Source organism: Dysidea avara, chromosome 9 (assembly GCF_963678975.1).
Source record: "Dysidea avara chromosome 9, odDysAvar1.4, whole genome shotgun sequence".
NCBI lineage: Eukaryota > Metazoa > Porifera > Demospongiae > Dictyoceratida > Dysideidae > Dysidea > Dysidea avara.
The window spans coordinates 14686359-14710033 of NC_089280.1; the positions used below are offsets into that span (position 1 = coordinate 14686359).

The following is a 23675-nucleotide window of genomic DNA, read 5'->3' on the forward strand; positions in this document are numbered from 1 at the left end:
CGGCCAAACTCAAACTATTTATTGCTATCAGAGAATCTATACACATTGTTTTATTGAGAATCAAGCTTGTGTGGCATTTATGAAGATGCTCACACACATAAAAACTAGCACCATCACATATTCTCATTAACACTTTAACAATAATATTGTATTATCTGATTAGCTAATATTAATTTACAACTTGCACACCTCGCACATGGCTGCATTATGATATCATTACTTTTCGTCGCAGTTAACTTTGGACGTGCACTTATTTTACAGCTATAAGCTGTTTTTGGATGGGATTTCAATACTTTTTGTTAGAATAAGCATACACTCTTGATAACAGTAGGTGAGTTTCCATGGTTATGACAGAAAACCCAGACTACAGTGACAGAATATTAACATACAACTGTACAGTAATTTTAGTGGCATGCAACTGCATTCAACTAACACCCATTTTAACTAGTAAAAACCCTTAGTAACACTTTGCCTTTCATCTTGTACTGCATTAAAACAATCAAGATACTCTAATACAGCAGTCACAAAGCAGCTGTAACACAGCAATAAATATTACAGCATAGTTACAACAACATAGTTACAACTTCTGCCTAGCATTGGATTATATAGTTTAAATTACTAGCTACTTACAGACTTTACAATATAAAAATACAGTACTTGTAGAAACGTGACTGTTCTATTAGAGTAATTGACTGCTCTATTAGAGTATCTTGATCTACTTAAAGCATTGACTAATTCAAGCAGAGAAGCCATGCCCCTGCCCATATCAATAGGAGCTCTTGTGAAATGAAATGAGAACAGTAGAGAAAAGGCAACTATGTACAGAGACAATAGAGGGGCGCGTAATTATGTCCTGTTGTAAATAAATGCCTTTAAAATTTATATTACTAATTAGCGCACCAGAATAGGCTGTGATCTTTGCGAGGCTGTTGCCTCGCTTTTTCGTGGTGAAGAGATTTAGTGCCACTGAGACACAATTGGTTAGTTTAACTATACATGTATTTGTGTTGTAAAACTTAATTGCAAAAAGGCGATTAGTGCATACCATGATAAAACATATATTTGTACAGTAGAGTCTCTCACGATTATTAGACATTGGACCAGGGTAAAAATTTTACTACTATATTTAGAGGTTGTAGCGTTTGTATATCTTAGTATCTTAATAAATAGTCCTCCATGATCACTAATCACTAATCACTAATAGCACAGTGAAAACTGGTCATTATTCAGGTAGAGACAAAATTTTCTGACCTAGCTTATTAAGGAGGTGGCTGCATTTTGCGGCCTTAAAATGGTAAGAAGCATGCTGGCTATAGAGATGGATTTAGTGTGTGACAGCATACGAGAGAGTGAGTGCTGGCAGCAAGGGGGCAGCCAATCTGTTAGAGCACCAAAGGCACTGCTTCAGACGTAGGAAGTTGGCTGTCAGCCCAAAGTGTAAAAATTTTCACTTTTGGTCATTATAAGCTCCTGATGAAGAAAGTGATGAAGTCATTATCCATAGGATATATATTTTTCAAGAATATCCGTTTCAGTTCTACTCTATAGTAGCCAAGCAAAAGACGAACATAACACAGCATTCCAGTGGTTTAGTGGTGACCAAACCACTGCCTGAGTTAAACTGTGGTGAGATTTGAGACTACCAGAAGCCCTGGAATGCCTTCAACACATGAAATACCAAATATATGATACCAGGCTTTCATCCACAGTGGACCTGTCTTGATGGCCACTTGAAACAGCTGCCACACAGTCTTGTGAGTGAAACAGTTGCCATGCCCCTTAATTATCAATTTTTAAAATCTTGAGCAAAATTGTGTGTGCAAGCAAGTGCGATGTTGTGCTTCAGCAGTGCCATGTATATGGTAGCCATATCAGATACTGACTATCAGTGACACATCATGAGTATTTAAGTTCCACAGTGGACCTGTCTTGGTGGCCACTTGTACAGTAGGGAAACAACTGCCACACAGTCTTGCGAGTGAAACAGTTGCCATGCATCAATTTTTAAAATGTTGAGCAAAATTGTGTGTGCGAGCAAGTGCGATGTTGTGCTTCGGCAGTGCCATGTATATGGTAGCCATATCAGATACTGCCTAGCAGTGACACATCATGAGTATTTAAGTCACATTATCATCCATCTACCCTGATGTGTCATTTTGTGTACAGAGCAATCTGACACAAGAAGTGACCTGAGTAAGGTTTCATAACCATTAATATTGTTCACCATTGTTAACTCAACTTAACTGTACTAGATGAATAAAAAATTGGAAATTTTAAAATGGGAATAGGGATCGCTGAAAAAAGCCACCAAACAAGAAGGGATCGCTGGGGTGGTAATGTAAACCACAAATCCCTATTTTGAGTCTCTGTCATAAATCTTTAGTTACATGCTCTGTAATTTTGAAGTGAGTCAAAATAGGGATTTGTGGTTTACATTACCACCCCAACGATCCCTTCTTGTTTCGTGGCTTTTTTCAACAATCCCTATTCCCATTTTAAAATTTTTATTAATCCAGTAATGGATTATGAAGAAGACTGTTGTGAATAGTGTAATTTTTGTATTCTGCATAATAACACCATCAACATTTCAGTACATACAAGAAACTGATCAAATTGCAATGTGCATACAGGCTGAGAGTCTCCTAATATGAGCTACATTTTACATTACTGGTACCTTAAATAGCTGTCAAATTCAGTGCAAGGATTGTTGCTTTACACTTGACTGCATTATACATCAGGATGAACTCCCTTCAGACTGGAAGAGGGCATATGTAACACCAGTATACAAGAAAGGCCCGTGTACTAATCCATCAAACTATAGGCCTATATTATTGAATAGTATTTGCTGCAAGTTGTTGGAACATATCATCTCCTCAGCAATATTTTCTCATGCTATTGACTACAACATCATGTGTACAAATTAAAATGGATTTCTTGGATTGATAATGAAGACTGGTGAATAGTGTAATTTTGCATTCTGCATAGTAACGCTGTCAACGTTTCAGTACAAACATGAAACTGATCAAATTGTAATGTGCATACAGACTGAGAGTCTCCTAATATGAGCACATTACTGGTGCCTTTAATAGCTGTCAAATTCAGTGCAAGGATTGTAGTTATACACTTGACTGCATTATTAGAGTATTTAAGTGACTACTCTATTAGAGTATTTGATCACCCGCACACGTACAATAATCACGGAGCGAAAAACCACCTTGCAACAAAGTCATCAGCCCAGATTAAGCTTCCTGGCCTATACTGAGTTTAATAAAGACAGATTCTATTAGCCACAAGCAGTGCACACCAAAAAACCTAACTTTAAGTGTGATCTTGTATGGCTTCTCAAGCGTAATGGCATTTTGGCAAGAGGAAACGGCCCGGTTTGGGCTGAAACAGTTTTCAAACCCATTTTTATAGCGTATTTCGTTATATTACTTAGTTACCACAAAAGTAATAATATTACGTAAAGCGTTACTTACACGTTACTCCCAACACTGGTGATATAGTCTGGTGGATCTTGTCATTGAAATAAAATGAGGAGGAATTGACAGTGAATAATCTTGATGTATAATTTTGAAAAGCGTTTGTAATCTGGATATTTTATGTCTCAGCTGAAGGCTTGGCCAAGAAAGATGCTGTAACATACACCTGTAGCTGTAACTGAACTGAATCGATTGAAATCATTTAGGACCCATCTAGCTGCCCTACGCTTTACTTTCTCTAGCTGTTGAATATTGTTATGGTGGTATGGGTCCCAGATGACTGCAGCGTATTCCATTGACGGTCGTACTATCGTAAGGTAGGCTGTTGCTTTGATGTTAGACGAGCAGCAACTCAGATTGCGTTTCAAGAAGTTTATGTTCTATTGGCCTTAGCAGCTATATCAAGACACACAGTAGTGTGTCGTGCGGCCCAAGAAGCCGGCGCGTAACACCCGTGAGTATATTGACAGGAAGAAAGAAAACACAATTTTCGCACCTCCGTAGCTCTGTGCTGCCTTGATGAAACAAGACGATTTTTGTTGTGGACACTCCCTCCACCTTCAGCACTCCACATTCCAAATTTGAGCGAAATCGCTTCAAGCATTCTCGAGATATGCAACTTCAAAAATTGGCGTTGCTTCTTCGTTTTTTTTCTTCTTATTTTTCTTCCTCTTTTCGCACACTTACACAAAAACTGCTATAAAACGCAAACGCTATATCCGATTGTCTTGAAATTTGGCACACAGAAGGGGGGTATAAAGGCGCATCTCTGTACCAACTTTGGCTAGGATATGATAAACAGGAAAAGAGTTATGATCGATTATTCACGAAAAATAACACCAATATGTTGTCACGCCTACAGGGTAAACCGCTTATGGGAAGAAGCTGAAAATCGGTGGGTGAATAGGTTAACTATTGAACCTCAAACCTTTTGTGGTTTGAAAGAAATCGAGCTAAAAACCAGGAAGATACAACGAAAAACCAACAGTGTGTAACAATTATGCAATCGAGATTAGCTAATAAAAACGACTACTTGCCACGCCTACCAGATAAACCGCTTGGGGTAATGCTTTGACAATGGTGTAGAAGAATCAGACTTAAAGCCACGGAGTTATAACACGAAATCCAACTTGGTGCAACAAGTGCGAGATCGAGATATTCTAATAGAGCAGTCATTCTAATAGAGCAGTCACCCTGAAGAGAAATCAAGGGATCAACTAGAAACAAGAAATCTGCATAGAGATCATCTACACACAAGTCACCCTGTAGAGAGATCAGCTAGAAGAAATTACCTTGTATGGAGTTCATGCAACTATGGAAAAAGATAGTTCAGCTAGAAGAAATCACCTTGTAGAGTTCAGCTACAAAGAAACCACCATGTAGAGAGTTCAGCTACAAACAAATCGCCCTGTAGAGAGATCAATAGAAGAAGTTACCTTGCAGAGAATTCAGCTACAAAGAAACCATCATGTAGAGAGTTCAGCTACAAACAAATCTCCCTGTAGAGAGATCAGCTAGAAGAAGTTACCTTGTAGAGAGCTCAGCTACAAAGAAACCATCATGTAGAGAGTTCAGCTGCAAACAAATCACCTATAGAGAGAGTTCAGCTACAAACAAATCTCCCTGTAGAGAGATCAGCTAGAAGAAGTTACCTTGTAGAGAGTTCAGCTTCAAACAAATCACCTTGTAGAAAGATCAGCTAGAAGAAGTCACCTTGTAGAGAGTTCAGTTACAAAGAAACCACCATGTAGAGAGCTCAGCTACAAACTAGTGACCTTGTAGAGACATCAGCTAGAAGAAATTACCTTGTAGAGAGTTCAGCTACAAAGAAAACATTCTTTAAAGAGCTCAGCTGCAAACAAATCACCTGTACAGAATTCAGCTACAAACAAATCACCCTGTAGAAAGATCAGCTAGAAGAAGTTACCTTGTAGAGAGTTCAGTTACAAAGAAACCACCATGTAAAGAATTCAGCTACAAACTAGTGACCCTGTAAAGACATCAGCTAGGAGAAGTTACCTTGTAGAGAGTTCAGCTACAAAGAAACCATTCTGTAAATAGCTCAGCTGCAAACAAATCACCTATACAGAATTCAGCTACAAACAAATCACCCTGTAGAGAGATCAGCTAGAAGAAGTTATCTTGTAGATAGTTCAGATACAAACAAATCACCCTGTAGAGAGATCAGCTAGAAGAAGTTATCTTGTAGATAGTTCAGATACAAACAAATCACCCTGTAGAGAGATCAGCTAGAAGAAGTTAACTTGTAGAGAGCTCAGCTACAAAGAAACCATCATTTAGAGAGTTCAGCTTCAAACAAATCACCTGTAGAGAGTTCAGCTACAAACAAATCTCCCTGTAGAGAGATCAGCTAGAAGAAGTTACCTTGTAGAGAGTTCAACTACAAACAAATCACCCTGAGGAGAGATCAGCTGGAAGAAGTTACCTTGTAGAGAGTTCAGCTACAAAGAAACCATCATGTAGAGAGTTCAGCTGCAAAAAAATCACCTGTAGAGAGTTCAGCTACAAACAAATCTCCCTGTAGAGAGATCAGCTAGAAGAAGTTACCTTGTAGAGAGTTCAGCTACAAACAAATCACCCTATAGAAAAATCAGCTAGAAGAAGTCACCTTGTAGAAAGTTCAGTACAAAGAAACCACCATGTAGAGAGTTCAGCTACAAACTAGTGACCTTGTAGAGACATCAGCTAGACCTTGTAGAGAGTTCAGCTACAAAGAAACCATTCTGTAAAGAGCTCAGCTGCAAACAAATCACCTGTACAGAATTCAGCTACAAACAAATCACCCTGTAGAGAGATCAGCTAGAAGAAATTACCTTGTAGATAGTTCAGCTACAAACAAATCACCCTGTAGAAAGATCAGTTAGAAGAAGTTACCTTGTAGAGAGTTCAGCTACAAAGAAACCATTTTGTAAAGAGCTCAGCTGCAAACAAATCACCTGTATAGAATTCAGCTACAAACAAATCACTCTGTAGAGAGATCAGCTAAAAGAAGTTACCTTGTAGATAGTTCAGCTACACACAAATCTCCCTGTAGAGAGATCAGCTAGAAGAAATTACCTTGTAGAGAGTTCAGCTACAAAGAAACCACCATGTAGAGAGTTCAGCTGCAAAGAAATCACCCTGTAGAAAATTCACCCACAAACAAATTGCCCTGTAGAAAGATAGGTTAGAAGAAGTTACCTTTCAGAGAGCTCAGCTACAAAGAAACCATTCTGTAAAGAGCTCAGCTGCAAACAAATCACCTGTACAGAATTCAAATCACCCTGTAGAGAGATCAGCTAGAAGAAGTTACCTTGTAGATCGTTCAGCTACAAACAATTTACCCTGTAGAGAGAGCATCTAGAAGAAGTCACCTTGTAGAGTGTTCAGTTACAAGGAAACCACCATGGAGATTTCTGTAATCAATATATATATAATTTGTACATTTACTGATAAAATATTTAAAGTACATCTACTTCATCTTTTCTTCTTCCTGTGGTAAAGAAAAAAAAACGTAGGTTAAAAAAGTCCCAAAGCTGGCCATAGGCTGGCTTTGGGGTATACAAATACAAAAAGAAATGAAATCTAATCCAAAACAGCCAAGCTGTAAAAAAAAGTGTGCGGCCCTCAGAAAGGCCATGCTGAAAAAAGATGTGAAATCCAAGGTGGCAGCCAAGAAATGGCTGTGATGGTAGGTTAATGGTAAAAATTTTAATAACGACAATTCAGGTGAATTTTTGTCCCGCTGACAAAAATTCACCTGAATTGTCGTTATTAAAATTTTTACCATTAACCTACCATCACAGCCATTTCTTGGCCGCCACTTTGGATTTCACATCTTTTTTCACCATAGCCTTTCAGAAGGCTGCACACTTTTTTTTACAGCTGGGCTGTTTTGGATTAGATTACTAATATGTGGAGACCATGATAGTTTGTTATCCAATATAACACCAAGGTAGGAGTATTGGTTTGATGTACCCAAGTTGTGATTGTTTAGCTTGTAGTTGAAAATGATTGGTGATAATGATCTGGTAAACCGCATAATAGTACATTTGGTTACATTGAATCTTAATTGCCACTTAGTTGCCCATTCGTGTAGTTGATCAAGATCATGCTGAAGTTGAATGGCAACCTCCTTGGTGGTGATAATTCTGTAAAGTAAACAGTCATCAGCAAATAACCGTAGTGGCGAATTTACATGTTCTGTTACATGTCATTAATGTATAGAAGAAACATCAAAGGGCCGAGGACCGTCCCTTGAGGGACTCCTGAGTGAACAGCTATCGAGTCAGAAAAAGTACCGTTCAAAGCTACTTGCTGTGACCTTCTGGTCAGCCAAGTATTGACCCACTGACAGATGTGATCGTTGATATCATAGTGTCTTAATTTAACTAATAGTCTTTGATATGGGACACTATCAAATGCTTTAGCGAAGTCAAGGAGAATGACATCGGTTTGTTTCTGTTGGTCTAGAGCATATGACAAGTCTTCTATCAGTGAAATAAGTTGGGTAACACAAGAGTGCTGGGATCTGAAGCCATGCTGGGTATCAATGAGAATGTTGTTAGAGTTTAAATGATTCATTATGGAATGATATATAATATGTTCCATAGTTTTAGAGCATACAGAAGTCAATGATATTGGTCGGTAGTTTGCAGTACTGGTACGGTTTCCTTTCTTGAAAACCGGACATGCATTGGCCATGAGCCAATCAGAAGGTACTGTAGTATACCTGTGTCTAGTGATTGAGTGAATATAACTTGCAGTATAGGAGATATTTCGTTTGCACAATTCTTCAAGATATATAGATGAATGTTGTCTGGCCCACTGGTAGTGTTGCACCGATAATCGGTTCAATAATCGGTATCGGGCCGATATTGGCTATCAGCCGATTAATCGGTTTTGATTAAATCAAGGTCGATGTTAATCTCCACTGCGCTATGTAGTATAATGATGTGGGGGAGGCTAGACATAAGTTATTTGGCATTTTAATTAAGTTATGTGTTAATGGTTTAGCGGTGACTACAAGCCATGCCCATAATAAACTCCCATAATAAACTGTCAGGGTTTAGACCATGTCCAACAATAAACTGAGGTTTTTAGGTTTCTATGTAGTACCAGCCACTTGTCTCAACTGCATAGCAGTAGTAAAATGTACTTAAAACCTGTTTACCATGAGTAACTTTTACTTGTGGTATACATCTAACTTTACATTTTAGCCTAGAATGAGCTGTATATCAATGGTTATGTCACTAATATGAGCCATTTAATAATGATGAGGATGAGTGTTAGTGTTATTAGTGAATATCGGATCGGTTATCGGTATCGGCTAATTCTGTTGCTTAATATCGGTTATCGGAATAATCGGCTAATTTGGATATCGGTGCAACACTACCCACTGGCTTTGTTGGTATCTAATAGGGATATTTGATGTTGGATACCAGCCACTGAAAATGTAATGCTTGGCATAGTATTCACAGGGTTGTTGCATCCATTCATGGAAGGGATATTTGATAAGTTTTCCTTAGTGAAGACTGACTCAAAATAGTTGTTTAATGCATTGGCTTTACTCTTTGTATCTGAGATAGAATCACCATCTACAATTAGGGTGGAGATATTATGGTAGTCCTTACATTTTGCTCTAATATACTTCCAAAATTGTCTACGATTTCCATTAAATGAGTTGTCAAACATTCTATTGAAATAATTATTGTGTGCTACTTTAATCTTTCTATTATAGAGTTTTTAATCTTGCGATAGGCATTCCAGTCATTACTAGATTTGGTTCTTTTAGCTATGTTGTATAATTGTTTGCGTCTCTTCATATCCCTCTTTATTTCACTGTATGTCAATCTCTGTCACTGAAGAGGCAGCTGACCATTGCTGATAAATAGCTTTTTGGAAATTTGTAGTTACACCTTAGTTACGTGATTGTACAAATAGCATGCTGATGTAAGCTATTCGTATGCGGTGCTATCGTATAAATAGCTTTTTTGCTATTCATACGGACTGCCGTACAAATGGCACAAGGTGATTTCATAGCTATTCGTACGTGACCGTACAAATAGCACGTGAGCTATTCGTACGTGACCGTACTAATAGCACGTGGGTTATTCGTACGTGCCCGTACGAATAGCAACGGCCTTGTTTAATTACAGATTGCTCGAAGGAGAAGATTAGTAAATATCTGCGAGTCACTACAACAGAGCCAGAGGCCACCTTACATGTAAACAACAACATTACAAGTATGTTTAAATGTTTGTAACTGTGTATTTTATATGCAGGATATGCGCTCCAGGCATCATGCAGTGAACAAACAGCTGATGCGCTCGTAAACAACAAGCTGGAACAACAAGGTACTGAGTAATGTAATACTTGTACCAGTAGTTGTATTATACATCTTCATCCTTCATCTGGCTTGCTAGCGGCAGGAATTATTTTCCACTCGGCTTAACTACTACTCTATACTGTGAGTCTGTAACAGCTAAACAAGAAGCCAATGCAGTGCTGCATATACAACAATGTGTAACTATCTCCTGTTTGTTGTGCATGGCTATATGCATAATATTATAGACTGTGATCACTGTGCCAATGCCACACTGCGGCTGATATACTGGCACATCACCAGTGGCCTCTAGTTACAATAGAGTCTGTTGTGCCATATTGGCTTGATTGGGATCAATTGTTAATTGTGCCTTCACCATGTCCCTTGTTCTGCATAGATTCACTTCACTGCTGAGTCATCTTCAGAGACACGTCACACCTACAATATATAGCTACTTTCAATATAGCTAACTTAACTTGGTTTTTGTGTAGGTTGTGTTTTAGTATTGTGGTTTTCTGATACCAGTTAAACTCCCTTGCCTGTGTACGTATGCATATGTATCATTTCCACCGGTACACACACACACACACACACACACACACACACACACACACACACACACACACACACACACACACACACACACACACACACACACACACACACACACACACACACACACACACACACACACACACACACACTGCTCTGAGTGCTGTCTATGGCACTGCAGAGCTTATGATAACGTCCGGACACCGGACAAAATCCGGTCAAATTGCATAGATGTCTGACCATAATGCAATTTGTCCGGACACAGTGTCCCATCAAAGCATAAAGAAGGAGCCTAAGGGCTGAGCTGGCATGCTATCAACAATAACATTCAGTTGGTTGCCAGGAGATAGTATACATTCTTACAACCCAAGGGAGTGACCATAAATGTACCATTGCCAACCCACTGGTGTACTTTAACCACATAACAGCTGCAGTAAGGCATGTGATGTCTTACCACTATAATGTTTATTTGCTATGCTACAGTAGATATGTTGGGCATTCATCTCATGTCCAGTCAATTTTGGCAATTGTCCGGCCGATTTTGGTTTGTCAGGACATTGTGGCAGGACAACAGAGAATTCTTATCATAAGCTCTGCACTGTTTATACTTGCCCAATGGGTAGGTTACAACGTTGGTGTATGTACTTGGTTGTATGTGACGCGGTCCTAGGACATGTAATAATAAGATGAATAAAAAAAAATTGGAAATTTTAAAATAGGAATAGGGATCGCTGAAAAAAGCAACAAAACAAAAAGGGATCACTGGGGTGGTAATGTAAACCACAAATCCCTATTTTGACTCTCTGTCATAAATCTTTACTTACATGCTCTGTCATTTTGAAGTGAGTCAAAATAGGGATTTATGGTTTACATTACCACCCCAGCAATCCCTTCTTGTTTTGTGGCTTTTATGAGCGATCCCTATTTCTATTTTAAAATTTCCAATTTTTTAATTCATCTAGTTTGTGTACTTTTTATTAATTCAGTAATGGATTATGAAGAAGACTGTTGTGAATAGTGTAATTTTGCATTCTACATAGTAACACTGTCAACATTTCAGTACACACAAGAAACTGATCAAATTGCAATGTGCATACAGACTGAGAGTCTCCTAATATGAGCTACAATTTACATTATTGGTGCCTTTAATAGCTGTCAAATTCAGTGCAAGGATTGCTGTTATACACTTGACTACATTATACATCAGGGTGAACGCATATGTAACACCAGTATACAAGAAAGGCCCGTGTACTAATCCATCGAACTATAGACCTATATCATTAACTAGTGTTTGCTGCAAGTTGTTGGAACATATCATCTCCTCAGCAATATCTTCTCACTCTATTGATTACAATATCATGTGTACAAATTAACATGGATTTTTTTGATTGATAAGGTAAACTGTGGTGAATAGTGTAATTTTGCATTCTGCATAGTAACGCTGTCAACGTTTCAGTACAAACATGAAACTGATCAAATTGCAATGTGCATAAAGACTGAGAGTCTCCCAATATGAGCTGCAATTTACATTACTGGTGCCTTTAATAGCTATCAAATTCAGTGCAAGGATTGTTGTTATACACTTGACCACATTATTAGAGTATTTACATGACTGCTCTATTAGAGTATTTAATCTGGATAACCCGCCCATGTACAATAATCATGAAGCGAAAAAACCACCTTGCAACAAAGTCATCAGCCCAGATTAAGCTTCCTGGCCTATACTGAGTTTAATAAAGACAGAAAGCAGCGCACACCAAAAAATCTAACTTTGAGTGTGGTCTTGTATGGCTTCTCGAGCGTAATGGCGTTTTGGCAAGAATAAGCGGCCTGGTTTGGGTCCATCCGAAAACGAAATCAAAAATAGGTCATGGACACGCACAATGATCCATTCAGCAAGCCTTGCTATTTTTTATCCCAGGATTTTCCTTGTAAACGTTGCTATCCCCGAGGCTATCCCTGTGAAAGAATAATAATAATTATACAATCAAGTACTAAGAATAATACGAAACGCGGTTAAAATTATGTCATAAATAATAAATAAATAATTAATGTTTGAGAAAACTACGAGGCCTAGAGACATAAACTAACATCGATTCACCTGTGAATGAAGGCACAAACGTATAATCATTGTGCCCGTTCGTGCTGATGACTTGACCACATGTGTAATTCTATATAACGCCCAGTAACACACCCTTGCTTAATTACAGATTGCGCGAAGGAGAAGATTAGCGAATGTCCGTGAAGTGACTTCAGGAGAGCGAGAGGCCTTTTTTTTCTTCCCAAGCTAGATGGTCTGCCCTTGCCACCACCCCCAGCACTAGGTGTTAAAGTGCTGGACAGCTGGAAATACCAGCAATCAAACAAGGCCGCCAGAATCCAAGCGACCCTCGCAGTAGGCCAGATCAATATTAGTGGTTGATAGACGGCCAACTGAAGAGCGATGTACGTTTTGTATACATAATTACATATACTGTGTACACATCACTGTGCCATTACCACACCATGGACTGGCACTTAGCTACTGGTGGCCTTTAGTTACGATGCCACTATTGTGTTGTATCTGTCACTACTGTGACATATTGAGTTGATTTGGGGATCGTGCCTTCACCACCTAATAGCCTCACCAGGGGGCTGTCACGTTTGTGTATGTACTTGGTTGTATGTGACGCGGTCCTAGATATAATATTATGAATAATAATATGAAAAAACAGGCATATTTCAGTTTTGTCTGAAATATACATACTGTTTCCTTTTCACTTGATACTTACTAGTGGACTTATACTCATTGCAAAGAACCACCAGAGGGTTGTTTTGAGTTGAAGGATGCTTTTCAAGGTGGTTTTTAGGTGTGCGTACTATTAGGATTTTTGCAAAAAACAAGGGCGATCCCTATTATGAACCCACTATCGTGGTTCATGGTGAACAAACGGGCATATTTCAGTTTTGTCTGAAATACACATACCGTTTCCTTTTCACTCGATACTTACTAGTGGACCTATACTCATTGCAAAGAACCACCAGAGGGTTGTTTTGAGTTGAAGGACGCTTTTTTTAGGTGTGTGTACTATTAGGATTTTTGCAAAAAACATGGGCGATCCCTATTATGAACCCACTATCGTGGTTCATGATGCACAATTAAACCTCACTTAGCGGCCACCTCTTTAATAAGACCACCTCGTTATATTGGCCACCTCTAGTAGGCCCCAAATATAGCTATGCAGTACTTTATGTCTCATTAATAAGGCCACCTTATTCTTTAGGCCAAATTTTTTGATCCCAGAGCTGGCCCTATTAATGAGGTTTCACTGAACTTATGTGAACTTTCATTTTTGTAACTTTTCTTCTTCAGGTTTACTGATGGGCACTATGAAGCATTGTTGACTGGTCCGTGCATAATGTGGTGACTTGAAATGCTAAAACAGTACGTAGCATGTCTTGTATGCACATTTTGTAATGTGTTGTAAAGTGTCCACACATCTTAGAAATAAATGTAATTGTATTCTCTATAAATACTCAGTTCCATTGTGCCACTGGGTCATAAGTGGGTTGAGTATGGATCATCCAGGACATTAGGGTCACATTTTGTCCTGGCCAGGTGGATCTCATCCACTGACAGAATATACAGGATCACGTGTATAAATTACGGTGGAACTTGTTTATTGCCACCTTCACTCAAAAGCAGGTAGCAGTTCAAAAATTCTCAATTTGGAATTGGCTTTTCCAGAGAGGTTGTCTTTCTATACTGGTGGCCATTAAGACAGGTTGTACTGATGGAGTGTGCATACTAGAGATGCAACAATATCCTCGACTTAGTGTCATTTGACAGTGATGCAATGGAGACTATGCATTGTTGTAGTTAAATACTACACTATTATATTGCAACTCTAGCACATATTTATAACAGAAATGTTTGTTAACTGTTTAGACATACTGGAGCCACACCCACTCATCTGGATTCTACAAATGGAGTCATACCAACTTGTTGTCATTGCACTTACTCCCATTGTGTTTGGATGAATATACAGTACAGTACATGCCGTCGTGTGAGACTTGCTACCATGGCGGCCACTGGAGAATACTTTCATAGCAGTTATTATAATATCACAGTCATTATTGTATAATTCTTACATTATTGTTGTGAAAACTGTTTGGTATTCATATGTCCTCTGTATGTTGTAATTACATGCGTAATTTTGTGTGGGGGTGCTATAAAATGCATGGTGACAATTGTAAATTATCATTTAGGCTACCTACATGTACATGTGCTAATTACTCACAGCTTGTGTCAACAACTAGTAACCACAGTTGTGCTCTGTGTCATTCTTTAAGCCGCGCCCTTAGAGAGTAAATTACGTGGGGACGACTAATTTCAAATCGAACGATGGTATCCGTTATTTCTATAACGGATCCCACAGAACTTATAAAATTCCACCCAGCGAAACTATCAGGAAAATCTGAATATCTTCGAGGCAAACCAGTTAGGCCTAAGAAATGTTGAGGAAAAAAAGTTAAATTAACCCCCACAAACATCACCCAAAAATGTATTCTCCCTCATAACTCATTAAAGCTGAATCCTGTTATTTTCCCAAATCAAAAGTACATTCCAACAAAAATAGCAAATACCGCACCATAGATTATAGACTACAGTATAATCTATGGTAGCACACTTCTTTGTGGCTACATGTACTGATTAACTACACACAGCGCCAGTTCATCAATACCCAGTGACCACAGTTGTGCTCTGCGTCATTCTTTAAATTCCGAGTTAGATTCTTACAGAGAGCAAATTACATGGGGGTGACTAAATTCAAATTTCAAACTAGCCATTCTCGAAAACACATGTTTCAATCTCAACGAAACTTTTAGAACAGTTTGAAGACACATTTCCCCACATGCCAAGTGAGTATTGTGGAAAACAACAATATGGGTTTTATATTTGCCCTCTAGTTTGACTGAGGATGACTGAAACTTCATTTGGTGCTGAAATTACGACTGTAGGGTAATGATGTACGGTGAAATCAATGATGTGAATCTTGAGGCGATTGAGAGAGTACTGAAGCGATAGCAGGGCAATCAACATTCGGAATCCACAAAGGAATGCAAGGCATACACCTGCGGTTGCATCTAACCGCATGCGATAAAATAAAATAAAAACAACGAAACATCCCCTTTGATGTTGGAAATCTTGATCACGAAACAATTGGCATGGATTTGCTTCACTGCTTGTGTGGTAGTTACTAGTGACACGATGAGTTCAACTCTAGAGTTTCAGAGGGATAGCGTAAGTGATGGGTGAGTTACAGGAAGGCCGAATTTGACAATGTTCGTTCCTGTAAAATCCTCATGTATAGTGGTCATGTCATTTATTGTCTGTGGCACGCGTTTCTGCTTTACTGGCCGTGCGACATGGTACAGATAGACAGGTTAAATGAAGCACTATTGTATCGTGAAAAACCCTTGGGGATATTGTAAACATATGAATGTACTGTACTAATATATCTCCAGGTGACAACACATGGATCAGCTCTGCTGCTTTGTCCTGTTTCTATAGCAGGGGCACAATTATCATCTCGATTAGTACACAAACCAGATATAAAAAGCACCACCTTGCCAAAAAGCACCACCTTGCCAAAAAGCACCACCCACCAAGCAGCACCTACTGTATTCGCTGCTGCTTGTTTGGCGCTCCAATTTGTTATAAAAGGCTAGTGCCTAGCGGGACTAAGGTCCATGTGTTGCCACACGAAAATTAAGTTACTACACTATTTGCTGCTGTTTGTTTTGTGCACTCTATTTTTACTACAGGTGTATATAGGGTTACCAAACATATGATCCATGCAGGCTTGTTAATTTATAGAGCCAAGAAGTTTCTAGTCTAAATCCAAGGGATCTGGCTTGAATGTTGTAGATCATCAGGACAATTAAGACCTTATGGAAATCTTGAAATCTCACTAGAAATCTTAAAGATTTTGAATCTCGTCCCTGGTTTTGTCGATCCCTCATCTGAATCAGTGGAGTATGTACAGTGTAATACACTACTATGGTTGAAAAGAATGTATTACTATCACTTTTGTACACTCAAGAAGCGAGGAAGGGTAAGCAAATATCACCATAACTTTTGAATAAAGCACTCGCAGAACAATCCACATGTTTCAATTGTTCAACTTATCAAGAGAAGCCTAAATTTTTAACGTATGAATGAAGTATGAAAGTGGTAACAGACACATTCACACAGAGCCACACATGACAACTACAGTAACCCTCGGTGCCTCAAGGGTTAATTAATGAACACATATGAAAATGTAAGTACACAGCATACCAGGTGAATGCCCAGAGGTGATATTACTATCTTCACTGTGTAAATCTTCATCCTGTGGGAATAAATAAATAATGTACTATTTGTTTATGACCACCATCTAATAGTTTGCTTACATTCAACTGGCTTGTGCTTTGGTCTGGCTTTTTGTTACGTTTCCAATAATGGAACTCCTCTCTATAGAAGACAAGAGATAGGTAGTACATAACATAGGCACTTTATTGCTTCCGGTAAAAGTTTTGATGAATAAAATTTCAAACATTTGAATGAAAGATTTTAAAATATTTTTACAGTGCACAGGTTTTTCCCAATGCACTATAGCTTGTTTAATGTCTTGTAACACAAACATACTTTGCCTCTTGCACTTCTTCTTCAATAGCTCTTTGCCATTGCATCTCATTGTCAACTGCATCAACATCTTGTCTATTCAAGTGATTTTTAGAGATATGACAACATTTACAACAATGATGTTAATATCAGTACTTTAACCATCAGTGCCCACAAAGTACAGTTGCACTTGTAAGTGCAGGTGACCTCCCTTGTTCATTACTTTTCCTTATTTCTATGATCCCTAATCAATGTGCATCACACAAAAACACATGGGGTGCCCAATACTATATAAGAAGAGTATATTCATACAAAGCTGCCTCAAACTGCACATACAGTGTAATTAACAGACAATTTTTAAAACACAGACTATCTGAGATGTCATTAAGATATGTAGTAGGACTGCTAATGTGTCAAAACATTTTGTAGATCAGGACATCAGTGTCCATGATATACAGCCATAAACAAACAATATGATACATGTACGTTAAGTTTACCTGTGTACAATTAGTTCACCAGGTACGCTTGTGTAACCCTGTGTTTCCCTGATTGCTTTTAATTCTCTCCATGTTCTAAAAACAAAAGTCTGGTACTAAATTAGACACTGTATATAAAACACAATAAGGTTGGTATCACTACACCAACTTTTAAGAGCATCAATCTTGATTATGATCTCTTTAAGAGTGACTGCTCCATTATTAGAGTATTTTATTACCGTATAGCCTAAATATTTCGAGGGGGAAATTTTGATTTCACGGTTTTGGGGGTTATCAGCAAAAATTTTAGCCTTGAAATATTTAGACCTCCATATAGTCTAATACATTTTGGGAATGTTTGCAAATCCACAAAGATTTTATTTTTAGCAACATTGCTCAACCTCGAAATATTTGCCCCTCGAAATATTTAGGCTATACGGTATGTTCTATTAGAGTAATTGAACTATCTCCTTTTTAAACAAATTATGATTAACATGGCACATAGGTGTCTGCTTTACCCCACTCTACTACAATTGACTACCAAATGAATGTACTACTATACAGGGGGTGTAAATGAATTTTATGGATGCAGGCTACCTACTACTGTATAATTAAAACATTTGTGGTATATACAGTGGTGTATATGTAAAACATTTGGTGAATTGTCCTTTGATTGGTTTTCTTCTACCAATGTATATTTCTAGCTGTCGTTAGTTATATGCAATGTGCAGTAACATGTGATGAAATACAGCGAATCATCAAAGTTTTTTTGCCATTCAGATTATTTATGGATTCACCAAAAGTTATATCCCGCCAAAATTTCTTGCCACCCAATCAACAAATTTTCAATGTAACATACGTAGTTATACATACAGTACATGCATACAGTAAATACATCTGGTTCCTTTGATAAAAGACAATACCTAAAGATGGTCTTCACTAATCTATAATCAATTGCTTCTTCTGTATTTTTCAATTGTCTGGTGTGCCTAAAATTAATAAAAAAGACATCATACTATGCATCTAGGTATAGAAGTACTCACTTCAGTTACAGTTACACAATTGAGGCACTTCAGTTACATTACATACATGACACTACACTACTACTACATTACATTTGGATGACATTCATTCCATTACAGGGTCATCAAGGAGAAGCACATAGTTGCACTTGTGTACTTTTGTATATGAAGTATCTACTTTACATAAATACATACACTGTAAATCTCTCAATAGGGCTTTATAGCACTGCATTCAAACAACACAAGAGGTACTACTGTACACACTGTATGTACATAAATTACACAGAGCCAGCCACTAGCACAACCCATAATGAACTAAAGTCACTCAAATCACATACACACTGTCATGCAAACTAGTAAAGTAAGCAATGCCTCTGGAAGCCATGCAAAATACATGCAGTTACATACACTATTATAGCACTTTGAACACAGCTTTAATGCGGTAAATTTGTATAAAAGTGTGACACATCAAATACAACATGTTTCAGTGGCAATAATCAAAATTAGTCACGGGAAATACACAGGGGTGTACATACCAAATACCTTATATCTCTAAGATACTGATACATTAACTCATCAGATTTCCCTGTCGACTGCTAAAAAAATCAATACATATTATAACTGACATACAAGTATTATAATTACCTCAGTTCTTTGTTTCAGCTCATTATATTCAATTTTCAAAGCAAATAACTGCAATGATTAAAAAACTATAAACATACAGTATCCCTTTACATACGAACATCTACTAGTTATCACAAATACTTGCTATTACATGGCATTGTACTTAATTGTTATTGTTATTGTTGTTATTATCTACTTTGCCAGTTAGGCACTGGAGGGTGTACACAGAAGGCAGAGCCTGTTCGAGGTGTTTACCCATAGCCTAGGAGCCTAAGCGAAAATCTTTGAGCTAAATATCCTGAGGTGAAACGGGACAAATACCTAGAAGGGCTGAAAAAAAAAGGCAACTCCATCGTGACTTGATCCGCAGGCCACCCAGATTCCGGCCAAGCGCCACGCTCGGAGCCAACTTTGGGGAGGTCACCTAAGTAGGGAAATGTTGTTGTTATTATCTACTTTACCAGTTAGGCACTGGAGGGTGTACACAGAAGGCAGAGCCTGTTCGAGGTGTTTACCCATAGCCTAGGAGCCTAAGCGAAATTACATTACCTTGTCTTCCAAATGGATAGTAATTGCTTCTTTTTCCCTCTTCAAATACTCAGAACATAAAGCTTGTAATCTTGAGACAATACCATGTTCTTTTGTGAACAGATGATGATGACTAAATTTCATACTGATGATGTCAATACCAAGCTCACAACCTCCACCTTTATAAAACACATCACAAACTGTTACTATTGCAATAATACAACCTTAGTACTGCATCTTGCTAAATAACACACCCTTCTAAAACAGGAGTTTTATTGCATGGTGGAATTTGAAATACTTCATGAAAATAAGTCAGTTGTTACATTTTGGAAACATGTTAAACAATAAACTTATTTGAATATGCATGTAAAACTTACGGACTTTGTAGGGATCATAAAAGTGCAAAATTGATCATCAGCCGAAGAGAAAATTAAACTCCTACTTTAGCCCATATAATTAGCAAAAAAATATAAGCATTCAACCTCAGGTGATGATGATAATTATTATTATTACTAGGACCGGGTCACATACAACCAAGTACATACTCCAACGTGAAAACCCCCTGGTGCGGCTATGCATATGACTAGGTGGAGAAGGCACAATCAAAATAATTATGATCTTAATATATCACAATAGTGACAGATATAACACAATAGTGGCATCGTAACTAGAGGCCACTGGTAGCCAGGTGCCAGTACATCATTGGTGTGGCAATGGCACAGTAATGTGTACACAGTACACTGTATATAGGCATACAAAACATACAGGAGAAAACTATACATTATTGCAGTATAATACATTATTGGCAACATCACTGAAGATGAATATTATTCGGCTATGTAGCCAATATACAGCACAGTATCAACATCAACTAGAGGTCACCGGTAGCTAAATATGGTTCATCAGTGGTGTGACAATGGCACAGTGATGGGTATACACTATATACATATACAACTTACAGGAGATACACAATACGTGTACTGTAGGAGTATGTAAGCTAGGTGAACCACAGGAAGACAGCCAAACCAGCCAGAGCCTAGTAAGCCAGGTAAAGGAAAAATGTACAATACCAAGTAAACAATACAAGAAAACATACCATGCTCTTTACTTAGTACAAACAGACAGCCAAGCCAACCAGAGCCTAGCAAGCCAGAAAAAATAAAAACAATACAAACAAACATACTGTTATTAATCTTGTTATTGTGCAGCTGGAATGGCAAACTTTGGTGTCTGGTGTGGTTGCCTTAATTAGCTACAGCTTCCTTAATTAGCTACAGCTGCCTTAATTATCTACCAGAGGACATCCACTGGCAGCTGGTATGACTACTTGAGACTTACATGTATGTAGTGTGCCAGCTGGCAAAACCTTCAAAAACAAGTAGTTCACTGTCTAAATAGGCATTTGAATCCACCTGCTTTGTAGTGGACATCACGTGCTGACTGTTTTGATCAGTGTTAATTAAGGTTACGGGATACTGTAAATCCTACATGTATACTTTCAATCATTTTTCATGATTAGGGGTTTGATTTTTCTTAATGCATTGTTATCAAATATTTATGCATTCTTAACTTCTCATTAATCGACATGGAATTCAAATGCTGTTATGGAAACATAAGTTGTCCCCATGCCAATTAGTGAAAACTATGAACCAAAAATCAGACCAATGAAGAACCATGAGAACTTACTAACAATTCTAAGATTTGAAGAACATCACTTGTGAGGGACTGACAAGAGGATTTGTGAATAATGTGTATAGTTGCTGAAATATGACTACAATATGGCCTAAAGCAAGACACTGTGGTCACAAAATTAATTTTTAAATTGATATCACAAGCATTAGAAACATTATTTCTAACAAATGGCTCCTTCAGGACCTAGACAAGAAGCCAAACTAGTAGTCTGTTTATACAAAAATGTTAACAACTAGTTTGACAGTCCTGATTTTTGGTTCAGGAAAATATCGCCATTAGTCAGCAAAACTACGCATGCGCTTACAGGTGTGCCAGTTGCTAAGTGTGTTGTATCTATGTTATCTTGCACTGTTAAGTGTGTTTTCTTATACCTTGTACCTGTCCAGTCAGCACGCTATGATTCTCCCAACAATTTAAGCCTGTTACCAGCTGATACACAACACAACACCAAACCCGCCTTCATAATAAAATTTTTGTTTGACAGTCGCTCAGTATCCCGTAACCTTAAAGTTAAATAGAATCGTCATACTGTTTCTATCACCTCCACGAAAACATCCGCCCATTATATGATTGTCTCTTCATACAACATTGATTCTATTCCGAGTGAGTGCGAAGCCTTAGACCATGTAGTTTTCTCAAACATTATTTATTTATGACTTTATTTTAGCATTTCTTGTTATTCTTAGTACTTGGTTGTATAATTAGACTTTACAGCATAACAAAGGGCGAAGTGACAAAGGAAGGAGATGCAAAAAAGGTGTATGCTGATGGTCTGGTACAGTAGCAACCTGTGATCTCTCTTGTTTAAGCACTGTTACATGATATCCTTATCAGACTATAACGTACCCTTTATTAGCTATTTGATCAACTATGTACATCCCATGTTGCTGAAGCCTGACATCCTGTATGAACAGCAGGAGATGGCAACACAAGCTGCCTGCTGAAGTATACAATGCATTGTACTCTTAGGTAGATGGAACTAAGTCTTGTAATGGTGGTCACTGAATGGCATGAAATGGCAGACAGCCAACTGCTCATTGTAGATGTCTGTTTTACATTTGTATGTGTGTATGTCTGTATGATACGTGTGGACCACTTTGTACAGGCTTTTTAGCATTGCTCGCATGAAAATCACGTGATACGCATTGTATCCCACCATCCAGCTGGAGTGTTCGTGGATCCAATCATACTCTTGGGTTCTGTATTACCGATTATGAAGTATAAGTTGCAAGTTATTCAACGTATCATCTTGTATCGTTTAATGCATAACGTTTTGATTGTGGGTTTCGCCTCGTTTGTGATTAACGTGATTGTCATTGAGCATTGATTTCACACTTCTGCATTGTAAGAAAAAAATGGCACTAGACGAGTGCTATAATATATCGTACAACAAATTGCACTCCCTAGTAAGTAATAATAAGCTATGTACAGTAGCCATTTCATGTACAGGTAGTTTTCAATGTTCTGCCTGTTACACTGCACAACACATGGAGAATGATGCATGGAACTAGTCTACAACTAATCTGCTTACACTGTATGGAGGGGTGGTTTTAAACTCATGGATGAGAATTTTAACACGAATTCATGGGTGCACTACTGTATATCAATAGTTTGCTCTGTCAGCAAAATAAAAAGGGACACACAGAGTCTATGATGCATGCATTGTGCATACAGGCTGTACTGTGCATGTGTGCTATGCCAAAAGGCACCCTGTTGGACTGAAAGTAACGTCTGTTAAAATCAAGCCCATAGTCATATCTGCACTTACATGAAGGCATTAGTTAGTCAGTCAGTCATCAGAAAATTCCACTAAATGAACACATTTAAAATTCCCCCATCATGTCAATATCACTTTTTTTTTTTTACAAAAAGCTGCCAACTCTCATGACAGCTACTGTTGCACTGTAAGATGCTACAGTATTATATGTACGGTACAGTGTACATAACAAATAACTACACATTAGTTCTTACCAGTACTATTTTCTAAAGCGTAGTCACAAGTAGCCTGTGAAAACATTTAAACATAGCAATTACAAAACTTCCACCATGCAAAATTGTAATGCTGTTTACACAGACTTACATTATTAAAGACAACTTCACATGCAGTTGGTTCATCTTTAGTAATAGTTGTCCCACTATGAGGCTTGAAACATGGATTGGACTCCATTAACAGTCTTCCATCTTCACCAAACCACTTGTTATTCTAGAAAATGTGAACATCTTATCATACATTGACAATAATTAAGACACATCATACAGTATGATAGTACTGTATAGTAGGGACCACAAAGGAATAGGTATGGCCCACGAAGTAACATCACCCAAAAA

At 38.0% G+C, this 23675-nt stretch overlaps 1 protein-coding gene across 4 annotated transcripts in view; it reads right to left on the bottom strand.

Moving 5' to 3' along the window:
* The window catches only part of LOC136266006 (coiled-coil and C2 domain-containing protein 2A-like), a 73927-nt gene that overhangs the window by 38059 nt on the left and 12193 nt on the right, over positions 1-23675 (bottom strand). For 3 of the 4 annotated variants that reach the window (XR_010705860.1, XM_066060958.1, XM_066060956.1), the window contains exons 8-17: positions 23428-23550; positions 23319-23352; positions 19677-19834; positions 19149-19196; positions 19047-19099; positions 18405-18470; positions 17503-17577; positions 17030-17101; positions 16795-16855; positions 16682-16733 (exon numbers count right to left, since the gene is read on the bottom strand). Coding sequence is in view for 3 of the 4 variants with exons in the window: in XM_066060958.1 (XP_065917030.1) it covers positions 16682-16733; positions 16795-16855; positions 17030-17101; positions 17503-17577; positions 18405-18470; positions 19047-19099; positions 19149-19196; positions 19677-19834; positions 23319-23352; positions 23428-23550 (742 nt within the window). In the remaining variant the exon portion in view is untranslated. The remainder of the gene's footprint in view (positions 1-16681; positions 16734-16794; positions 16856-17029; positions 17102-17502; positions 17578-18404; positions 18471-19046; positions 19100-19148; positions 19197-19676; positions 19835-23318; positions 23353-23427; positions 23551-23675) is intronic. The other variant, XM_066060957.1, reaches the window with a different exon arrangement.